Source organism: Solanum stenotomum, chromosome 11 (assembly GCF_019186545.1).
Source record: "Solanum stenotomum isolate F172 chromosome 11, ASM1918654v1, whole genome shotgun sequence".
NCBI lineage: Eukaryota > Viridiplantae > Streptophyta > Magnoliopsida > Solanales > Solanaceae > Solanum > Solanum stenotomum.
This window is the reverse complement of record NC_064292.1, coordinates 55,700,920-55,712,155: the sequence shown is the minus strand read 5'-3', so window position 1 is coordinate 55,712,155 and position 11,236 is coordinate 55,700,920. Positions and strand designations below refer to the sequence as shown.

Here is an 11,236-nt window from a genome sequence, read left to right as displayed (position 1 = left end):
AGAATAGACAGAAGGCAAAGACAAATACCTTAACAGGAAAAGACTAAACTTATAGACTTATAGTCATTACTCTTTGATATAGAACCAGGAGAATTATTAGAAGTTCAAATATTTCCCTTGGATCTCACAACAAGACACATGCATGATATACAAAATACAACATAAAATACTCTCATCCAATAGTCATATGTAACTAAGATAAAATAGCTCACCTAGCAAAACAAATACACTAAGGATCAGAATCCTCCACCTCTCGATTCTCAGGTCAGATACAGCATTTATATGAATGAATAACCACTAAATTTCAAAAAATATGAAATTCAACTCATAATTGTAGTACAATGAGTTTCAGTTCTAGCTACTCAAAAGGTTAAACACATCAAGTTCAAATCTTGAATCTATCTCTGCTCGATGTTGCTAGATTTTGACACAGCTTCTATATATTGGAATCACAAACTCTTATAGTCGTTAAATCTCCAATAGCTTCACTCGAGTAGTTCAGGATTGAACAGGTCAGTCTAGTACAAGTGCAACCAACAAGCAGCACCGATACCCTTTCTTCTGAATCTTTTATTCCTTTAATAAACATGATGCATCAGACTAAACATGCACGAGCTCAAGGACAAAAATTATGCATCCTCCAGAAGGACCTAACACGATAACATTTGGATGAAACTTGCCTCTTCTTCCTTGTTATAATTCTAATTCTAGTCTACTGTATCTGGGAGCTGTACAAGACCGTGGGCTTTGCTTGGGCGCCTGTATTAGTCTATGGTACACGAAGCGCTAAACTAGCAGTATCATGCTGCAATCTTCTGTGGCTACTGGTGTTGAGACAAAGCTGTTCCTTAGTTTCTCCTGTAAAAGGAGCCAAATTAATATGCAAGTTCATGACATCTTAGGATTGGCTCTCGCAGGGAAAATACTTATATTGCTGAACATGGTCACATAAGGTAATAAGATGAAAGAAGGATATAACAAACATGATTTCAACAGTGCATTGTTTAAGTAGCAAAAGATTGGCACAAAGCCTTTCGACTTGTATATGAGTACATTTTGCAACGATAGATCTAGGTTAAGCAAAGACTTCAATGCACCTCGTCAACCTATCATCTCTTCATGCAGTATACTTAAAATAAGATTCAGGCTCATGTAAGATGCAGATATCTTTGGTCTTTGGTTAGGTTGCTCGGAGCCTCGGACTCTTCAAAAATGTAGTCGGGTGCATGTTACATCATCCATACGTTGTGCATTGTTGGACGACCACACCAGTGCCACAATATTTTCGAGAGTTCAAGCAACATAGGTCTTTGGAAGCATGGCATGCAGTACAGGGAACAAGAAACCAAGTGGTAACATCTTCCCTCGTCTCATAACAGTGCTATTATGCTATCATCATAGTACATGTGTTGGTGAGAGGTAGGTGGTTCCCGGAGGAATAGTCGAGGTGCGCACAGGCTGGTCTGGACACCACCGTGATTTTAAAAAAAAAAAACTATTATGCTATCATCATAGTACCTATCAGTTTCAACAGGACATCACTATGGTACCATGGAATACTCTAGGTGTGCGCAAGCTGTGGCTCAGACACCACAGTTTTTTCTTTAAAAAAGGACTATTATGCTATTATCTTATTACCGATCAGTTTCAACAGGACATCACTGTGGTACCACCACTGAAGCAGTCCTGCAGATGTTCTTTAGCTGTGCAACCTACCAAGCCAATAACCATGTAAATTTGTTCTACTGACGTAACACACTTACTTTCTCCTCAAGGAAAATGGATTAAGTCCTTTCTATGCACCAGTTACAGAACCAGAAATTAATACCTTCCATTTTTAGTACTTCAATGAGGATTTTTTTATCATCTACTTCAACGAGGATTAAGGATGAAGAGCTGGAATGGCAATCACCTCATCTACACAATTGCACAAATCCAAAGTCTCTACTTAAGTAAGCGACAACTGACATCTAGGTTATTGTAGCAAATCCAAAAACAGGTAATACTTGCCTCTGACAATTGGGGGGTGGAGGACCTAAATCCATGCATGACAATATAACATAGAGGTCATTTGTGTATTCTTTTTTAAATTGGAAATTTCACGCTCACTTATATGGAGTCAATAAAGAAATAAAAAAGGGGGCAAGAGGAATTCACTATAATTAGTTAACAACTGACCTTGGTCTTTCTTTACCACTTTTTGTTGCTTCCCAGCATTCCTCAACTCTGGTTTCCAACGAGCATTTGCTAGTGATTCACCTAGTAACTCAGCAATCCCTGTTGCCATTGCCTCGGCCTTTTTGAAATATGGAAACTTATCCCCCTCAAAGTGATTAGATAACCACATGTACATGGACAACACTTGGTGCTTAGTCTCAAGATCCAAGAGCTCTGAATCATTACGAGCAGAACAATTTGGCATGCCCATTGCTATATTAACAGGCAGAGCTTGTGCATACGATGAAGCAAACTTCAGAAGATGGTACATTGCTTTTGGGTCTCTAATGTTAACAGGGGCGAAGCAAAAATTGAAACGATCTTCAAGAGATAATCCTTGAACTTTCTCCAGCATATTAGCTATCTTTTTTATGTGGTTATACTGGCACAAGAAGTAAGAACCATCCAAACGGCAATTTTCACCAAATCTATCAAGCAGCTCGGCGAATGTAGAGTTAGGAATTTGCCCCGCAAATAACTCAACCTGCTCATAGAAAGGAAAGAGCCCAACTTTGTTAACTTCTTCAAATGGCTTCTTCAGACACTCGATTAAATAGTCTAAATCCTCCAGCTGCAAAGTAGTTGTTAGTCCTTCAGGATAGCGACTTCCTCTTCGACCAGCTCTTCCAGCAATCTGCTTCACCTGTGACGCAGGAACGGGAACAATCCTGTCACCGTTGTACTTCGACAAGGTATAGAAGATGATTCTCCGAATGTTTAGGTTTAAACCCATTCCGACTGCGTCACTGGCAACCAAGACATCAAACTCATTGTTTGGATCGTTAAATAAGGTAGCTTGCTGTCGTCGTGTCTCCGGTGGTAAGGCACCATAAATTACACAACAACGGTGATTTGAATGCTTCTCAATCGCCAATTTTACTTCAAATATCTCTCTTCTTGAAAAGGCAACAACACAGTCCCCGGACCTCACTTTTGTGAGATCACCTAAAAGGGTCTTTGCTTCAACCACCAATGGCTTAAACCTCTCATAATGTTGTTCTACCAACTCATCCCCAGTTTCAGAACAGACTTTGCGAACAATATTCAAAACACTTGGATCTCCACAAACATGTATCTCATCGGCTTTTAATCCTAGTAGAGCCCTCGTCCATGCATAACCTCTATGTGTATCCGCCATCATCTGGATTTCATCAATAACGGCTACATCATACATCTCATCAGTCGAAACCATCTCAACCGTGCAAGCAACATGATTAGAGAATGGGACATGCTTCTTCTCCTGCCCTGTAAGAAGACTACAGTATACCCCTAATCCATTCACTTTATCGAAAACTTCCATAGCCAATAATCGTAGAGGACTACAATATATACCCTTCTTTGCTTCCATGAAACTTTGCAATGCATTATATGTTTTACCACTATTTGTGGGACCACAGTGATATATGATCTTGCGTTTCATCGCCCTGGCAAATGGAAACCAAGTATGAGGTTTTGTCAAATCCGCCGACTCAACCATTTTCCTGAAGTTTTTAATCTCATTAGGAAACTCCTCTAAGCAAAACTCCACAAAGATTGGAAACAGAAACTTCTCAGCTTCAATACACGGACCAAGCGACACTAAGTACTTCACAACATCAACCTTACACTTCCTAAAGAAAAAATTTCGAAACTTCTGAGCTGCTGTAGGAAAAAATGAAGCCCCAATATACACAGCTAGAGCCTGATTCGAAGCCCATCCAGACTGAGCAAAACATCTAAATATCTCAATCAAAGTATCCCAATCAGCTCGTGTTTGCTTTTCACACTTGGTAGCATCCCTAAGCTCCCTATATATTTCCACCGGATCACAACTAGCTATTTGAACAAAATTCAATCTTTTCTCAGACCCTAATCCTCCATCTCCACACTCATTCTCTTCCACATCCAAATCACAAACTTCTAATTTATTATCCCCATTTTCCACCACTGTGGTAAAAGGGTGTCCATAAAAATGAAAAAGATTCAATCTTTTCCATTGATTACACCATAAAGATGAAAACTGAGGTGGGGTTGGTATTCTGTGTCCATAAACATCAAAATCTTGAATTTTTTTTGGTTCTGCAAAATGGGTATGCAGGAATCCACTAGAAACTGATAAAAATCTCAACTTTGATACATTATTCTTGGATAAATACAGATAAAAAAGATTTCTTGCTGGTCCTATTGCCATTTAGGAGATAAAAGATTATTGCATCAAGAATGTAATATGCATATAGCAAAACAAAACAAATTATACAGAAGCTAAAAGTTACAAGGTAGGAAAATAATTAAGCATACCTCGAAGAAAGGAAAAAGAGTGGTGAATGTTGGAACACAAACTAAAACCCTACGAAGGAAGTTGAAATACAGTGGACAGGAAAAAGAAAAAATTATTTTCCCAGATTTTTAGCATGTAGGGTTAAATTTTTTTGTTAATATAAAAAGTGGTTTATAAAGAATAATAATAAACGCAAATTTAACTTTCATCATAAAATATTCTTGACAGAGAGAGTTTTCTGAATGCGGTTCTACAGTGAATCTAAATTATTCGAGTTCCAATGTGAGTATCGAACACCAAGTGAAAAATTAAAAAAATAAACTCAAATACTCTACTATAATTGTTCCTTTACTTACCTAAATTATCACTCTCTTTGTACTTCCTCTGTTCCTATTTAATTGTCATATTTCTTTTTTTGAGAGTCAAACTATACGAATTTTGATTAACATTTTAAGATGTATTTTTACATCATATCGATATTAAAAAATATTGTAATTTATAGTACTTTTCGTATAATTTTGAATACCTTATATTTTATTTGAAATGTTGAATTGATGTAATCTAGTTTAACTTTAAAAAATAGTTAAATTGACTCTCGAAAAAACGCAACATGACAACTAAAAAAGAACAGAGGCAGTATTAAAACACATTGACGATAAGATTCCCAAATATTTATTTCCAATCGATAACAAGCGCATGTAGGCCAACTCAGCATCGAGATGTGTTTTAATACAAAAGGAGTATATAAGTAGATGGAACAATTGAATGTACAAGGTATGAAATTCGCAAAAAGATGTTAGTAACTTAAAAAAAGAAAAGAAGACAGAATTCATACCATATACAAGTGATCAATCAAAACAAGATAAATCAAGAAAAACTTGATCAAGTGTAACATTATGATCAAGTATTGCATTATAATTTGTAATTTAAGAATCAAATTATATGAAATTTCAATATAGGCGGAGCCAAGACTTAAAACTTGTGAATTCTAAAGTCAAATCTCTTTTAAGTTATTGATTTCTAAATTAATAACTAGTAATATCCAATGACTTTTTAAGGCGAAATACAAAGTTTGAACCAAGACAAAACCCCTAGTCGACACATGTCATCCTTGACTTTCAAAGATAAGTCTAATTGATTTTGAAAAATGACATATAAATTGTGACAAGACACCAAAACTTTAAACTTTCATTCAAAGTCTCAATCTTTGTAGTCTGAGAAAAAAAAAAATTCTCATCTTGTGAACAGCCCAATAAATGGGTGTTTTAGATTTCGGCTCAATTATGAATTTTAACAGACTTTTGGGGCCTAAGAATCAAAAAGCCCATTTCATTTCATCAATTACATTCGTAAATAACCCAAAAGAAAATTGCTAAAATTTAGTATTGTACTAGGAAATTCGTGTCTTACATGGATTATGCCACGTAGATGCATGTGTCTATTTGTTCAACTTTAAAAAAGTTTAAGTGTCTACTTGTATATACTCAAAGTTGGAGGACATAAATACCAGCCGAGTTCAAGTTATAGAACAAATTTATATATTATGCCGCCTTATTTTTTGTCTAAGTTTGGCTAGACAATTTCAAACTTCAGACTCGTATATTTGAAGTTTGAACTACCTACATTTTGGAAATAAGTTTGTTTATCAAGAAATAGATTAATAAATTACTATTGAACCAATATAATCTGATTTAAGAGTATCTTCAATCATTTAGCCTTGACAAAGCCTCAAAAAATTGGTGGCTCTTAGTAGGTAGTAATATATATGACAGTTGGTTTTGATATACTAATTATAGATCTTGCTAAGTACTTGCATCCATGTTGATTAGAAAGAACTAATCAAATTTTATGATCTGCTAATCACTAATTTGTGTATGTTTTACGCGTTAAATGTTAGAGTCAATAATCATCAAGCAAGTAATTGTATGTTAAGTCATCTAAAAAAGTCGTTTACACACTTTAACTATACAGACAAAATATTTATCATTTAAAGTGAAACTAATAAACCCCTTAATAGGTAAATTTGTAAATTATTTTTCTTGACAACTTTAAGGTGGAATTATGTATTTTTAATATAAGTTACGCCATAATTCAAGCTCCATTATTCATCATATAATATAAATCTCTTTTAAAATATTCGACTTATGACTTACTATTCAAGTTGATAGAGTCATGTTATTGTGAAAGGAACCTTAGTATATATCAAATTGTTATAAAGAATTATTTAACCGACACAACTTATTTGAGAGTGATTGAAAATTTTATAGTCATCGTTAATTTCTGGATTAGAATTTCTATTCCAATTACCCTTCGGCCTGCTTCAAAGTTCAACCTTCTATGAATTTTTTACGAGTTTTCTATCTCAATTATTTCATTATATATTTTCTTTACTTATTTAAACTATTACTCTCTTTGTATTGAAATACGCCTCGATGCTAAGTTGATCAAATACTTGTTCCAAATCGTTAATAGGCACATGTAGGTCAACTCAATATCGAGATGTTATTTAATACAAAAAAAATGATAGTTGAGGTATGAAACTAGCGAAAAGATGATAGTTTAGATAGGTAAATAGAACATGACTAGTTAAAATATCAAACTCATGAAAAAATGATATATCATTTATGTGTGTTATTGATCATTAATTCTACTATTTATGCAAATCATGTTGTGTATTTTTTTTGTTTAAATTAATTGATATTTTATGTCAATGGAAGTTTAACAAGTTAGCTTGAAGCTAAGAGGTTTTATGTGCGGAATGAGAACCCATCATATAAAAGACAATTCATAAATATTCGATTATTTAACTAACGCTTGCCTCAACTTAGTAATTTATTATGCGACATCGCGTTTGAGTTCTCAATATAAAATAAAAAGCTTTTTTCTTAAATGAGTTTTACCGATACGAAATATGAATTAATCCAACCCTAATATTAATACTTAACACCAAGTGGAAAAATATATATAATGAAATACATTTGGTGATTGGCAAATAGAATTTACTAATATTCACAAAAATTCCTTTCACACCATTTTAGCTATTATAGTAGGTATTTTCGGTTATTTTTTTAATTACAAATCTCACTCTTGTTAGTTATATATATTTTTTGAATAATTAAATTGTGTACTCCCTCCATTTCAATTTGTTTAATTTATTTTTCTTTTTAATCTGTTTAAAAAAGAATGACTTTTTTTGTTTAATTACAAGATAAAGGGTATTTTGATACGTTAATATATCTTTAATTAAGATCATAAAAAAAAATTTAAAATATATTTTATTTTTAAATTTTTTTATCAAATCAAAATAAGTCAAACAAATTAAAACGAACTGCTCAAAATGAAAAAATTCAATGCAATAATTGGTAAACACGCGTGAACTTTATTATATGTTATGCTAATTTGTTGGAATATATATTAGTAATTGATTGTTATATTTGACCAGTCTTCTCTAATTAAAGTCAATTCGAAATGTATATATGTCATGATGATGGTGATCATAATAAAAAATGTCGTGTGTCTTATAGTTTAATTTCAAAGAATTTCTTGGTAGTAGGATCAATACTAATCAAAGCAAAAAACTCAAAGGAAAGTGATAAATGGCTAGAATATAGATTCGAAAATTACTATTGCCTGTCAACCGATGTGGAGAAGGACAATTAAGTCAACTTAATTTTTTTTTTGGGGAGAGGAGGGGGGGATAGTTGGTGGAAATAATATAGAAGGATCCATATGGTCCTTTATGTATATTTATGAAATGATGATATATTAAGATCGTTAATTAATTGAGTTGAATTGTATTTGAGCTGATCAAAATCAATTGAGTGAATAATAAATGTGGGGGTTATTTGGGCTTAGATGAACAGGCCGAAACCTAATTCAACCAACTCGTATCAAATTTTGCTTTTGATACAAATAAATATTTTTCTCGTATTTGAACTATATACCTTAATTCTGGAGGAGGGAATTTTAAACTTTAGACCCGTATGTTTGAAGTTTGAAACTATCTGCATTTTGGAAAAAAGTTTGTTTATCAAGAAATAGATTAATATATTATTATTGAACTAATATAAATTGATTTAAGAGCTCATCATAAATCATTTAACCTTGACAAAGCCTCAAAAAAGCTGGCTCTTAGGTAATATGATGACAGTTGGTTTTGATAGACTAATTATAGATCTGTTAATTACTTGCATCCACGTTGATTACAAGAACTAATTCAATTTAGTGATCTTCTAATTAATCACTTATTTGTCCATGTTTTATGCGTTAAATGATGATAGTTTAGATAGGTAGATAGAACAATGGATAGTTAGAGTATAAAACTCCTGAAAATATGACAGTTTATGTGTATTTTATCATAATTAACTCTACTAAATATATGCGATTCATTTGTGTATGCTAAATGATTGTTAAAAAGAAAAGTCAATGCTAGCTTGTTTTAAATTATTGAGAGTTTGAGACTTTTTTTATGGTTAAAACTGTTTAATATTTCATGTCAATGAGGAATGAGATCAGGTGATCATATAATAGACAACTTGTAAATATTCGACTTGATTTGCGCCTGCTTCAACCTTCTGTTGTTAGTATTTTATGAGACGTTGAGTTCGAGTCATGGATATAAAAAAAAATTTATTATGAAGCATTTTTTTCTTAAATCGATCTTAAGTAATGCGAAATCTAAAATAACCCAACCCCAATATTAATACAATACTCAACATTGGGAGGATAAAAAATATTTTATGTACTAATACATTTGGTGTTTGGCCAAAAATAATAATTGGAATTTACTTAATATTCACAAAAATTCCATTATTTTTATATAAACTATACCATTATTTTCTTTACTTCTAAATTGCCACTCTCTTTGTATTGAAACATACCACAATGCTGAGTTGACCAAATATTTGTTCTCAATCGGCAATAGGGTGTGTGTTGGTCAACTCAATATTGAGGTGCGTCTTAATACAAAAGAAGTGATAGTTAAGGTATGAAACTCATGAAAAGATGATAATTTATAATTTTGAAAAAGAAAAATTCATAAAGGTGAAAATAAGATTTTGTGTGTTTTTCAAATTCTAATTACAACTTCAAGTTGCATTTAATATTTTTATGATCAAATGGGTCCTAAAAAAGTCAATGCAAGACTTGATCAACATGAACCTTGCTTTTTCTACTCACATTCCAATTTTAAAAAGTCAACCTAAATACAACATCAAAATCGAACTCTTTAAATGACTTTCCGTGAAAAAAAATCATAGTTGAGTAACTTTTGAGTTAAAAATCAAGTCGATAGATTTTTTGTGAAATGAGTTTATAGTTGAGTGACCATTTGAGATATTATCTAACGTGAAACCACACCATGGGAACTTACTTTGAGAAACTGTCCCAAAAACAGAATGAACTTTGATACAATTATATTGAAGATTTATGGAATTGAAAGATATGTTGTAAGGAGATCATAATAGAATTCATATTTGTGAAAGTGATGATATATTAAAATCGTCAAATGAGCGAGTTAAACTATATTTAAGTTGATCAAAATCGGTTGAGTAAATTTAAACTGTATTTGATCAAGTCAAGACCTTACTCAACCACTTGTGTGCGAGTACGCAATTCATATTTTTATGGGTATTTTTGTAATAGTGTGTTTAAAATAGGGGATATTTCAATGAACAGATTGATTTGGTAATATTATAATAAAATTATGTTTCATCTATATAATGGAAAAAATTATAGAATCATGAGAACATTTCCCTCCAAATTTTTCACTCAAATTTGATCTAACAATTTAAAGTAAAAAAGATGGCAGCTCTAGCAGTGAGCAACTTTCTACGAAAACTACAAGCATTTCCTATGTATGAAGGTGATACTCGTATATCTGAAGAGCTTCGCGATATTGAGAAAGTATTCAGTCTTTTGCTGCCTCATGTACAGAATGCTGAATGGGATGAATTGATTAATCGTGAAGAAGAACAAGAAGGAAGAAAATCAAATGATCGTGTTGATATAAGTGAAATGAATACCTGGCTTTGGTCAGTTGCAGTTTGTGCAGCTGAGGTTGAACAAATATTTATCATGTATAACTTGCTCAATACTCCAACATTCTACATGAAGCTCTTGTATTCGTGTCATTTCAAGATGGATTCAAATTATAATGTGGCTCATAAAATAAGGAATTGTTTGTCAATTCTCTCTAGGTCCATCAGAGCCTCACCAATGATTCAGGCAATGATCTTAACTCTTGATCAGACTTCTGTTGATAAGGATTGTGTACTGTTGCTAAGAAAGGTATCGGAAGTGCTTACCAGCCCCGAGATAACAGAGTTGTTGCTGAATCTGGAAAGGACAGTATACCGTCAGCATCAGCAATGGTCACTTGGTAACTTACTTTCAAACAATGGTTCAACAACTAGCCAAATTCGAATGAATTTTGAATCAGCACACATGATAGGTCAGGCGAAGGAGGTGAAACTTTTTGGAGGAAGGTTATATGCAAAGGAGGAAGAATTCCTTGCAATTAACAGATCCCATCAGCATCAGCATCAGCCAGTTGGTAACTTCCTTTCAAACTGTTTTAGTTATTGCGGTAACTTTTTTGCATAATAGTTGCTTCAGGTTAACGAGGTCATGACCTTAGAGATAGGTACTAGTTGTATTATTGTAGCTCCTGTGTTTTTGATATTTATCATTGTTTTCAAGAATCTATGCTAGACATAAGCAATGATTCAAGAACTAACCATATTCGAATTTGAATCAGCAGAC

The 11,236-nt window shown here is 32.9% G+C and overlaps 1 protein-coding gene across 1 annotated transcript; it reads right to left on the bottom strand.

Annotated features, from left to right (window-relative positions):
* Positions 1–201: 201 nt before the first annotated feature.
* LOC125844384 (DExH-box ATP-dependent RNA helicase DExH18, mitochondrial) lies at positions 202–4,579 on the bottom strand. Its single transcript, XM_049523693.1, has 2 exons — positions 2,179–4,579; positions 202–858 (listed from the first exon to the last, which is right to left on the bottom strand). The coding sequence occupies exons 1-2, from the start codon at positions 4,385–4,387 to the stop codon at positions 770–772; spliced, it is 2,298 nt and encodes a 765-aa protein (XP_049379650.1). The 5' UTR covers positions 4,388–4,579; the 3' UTR covers positions 202–769.
* Positions 4,580–11,236: the final 6,657 nt, after the last annotated feature.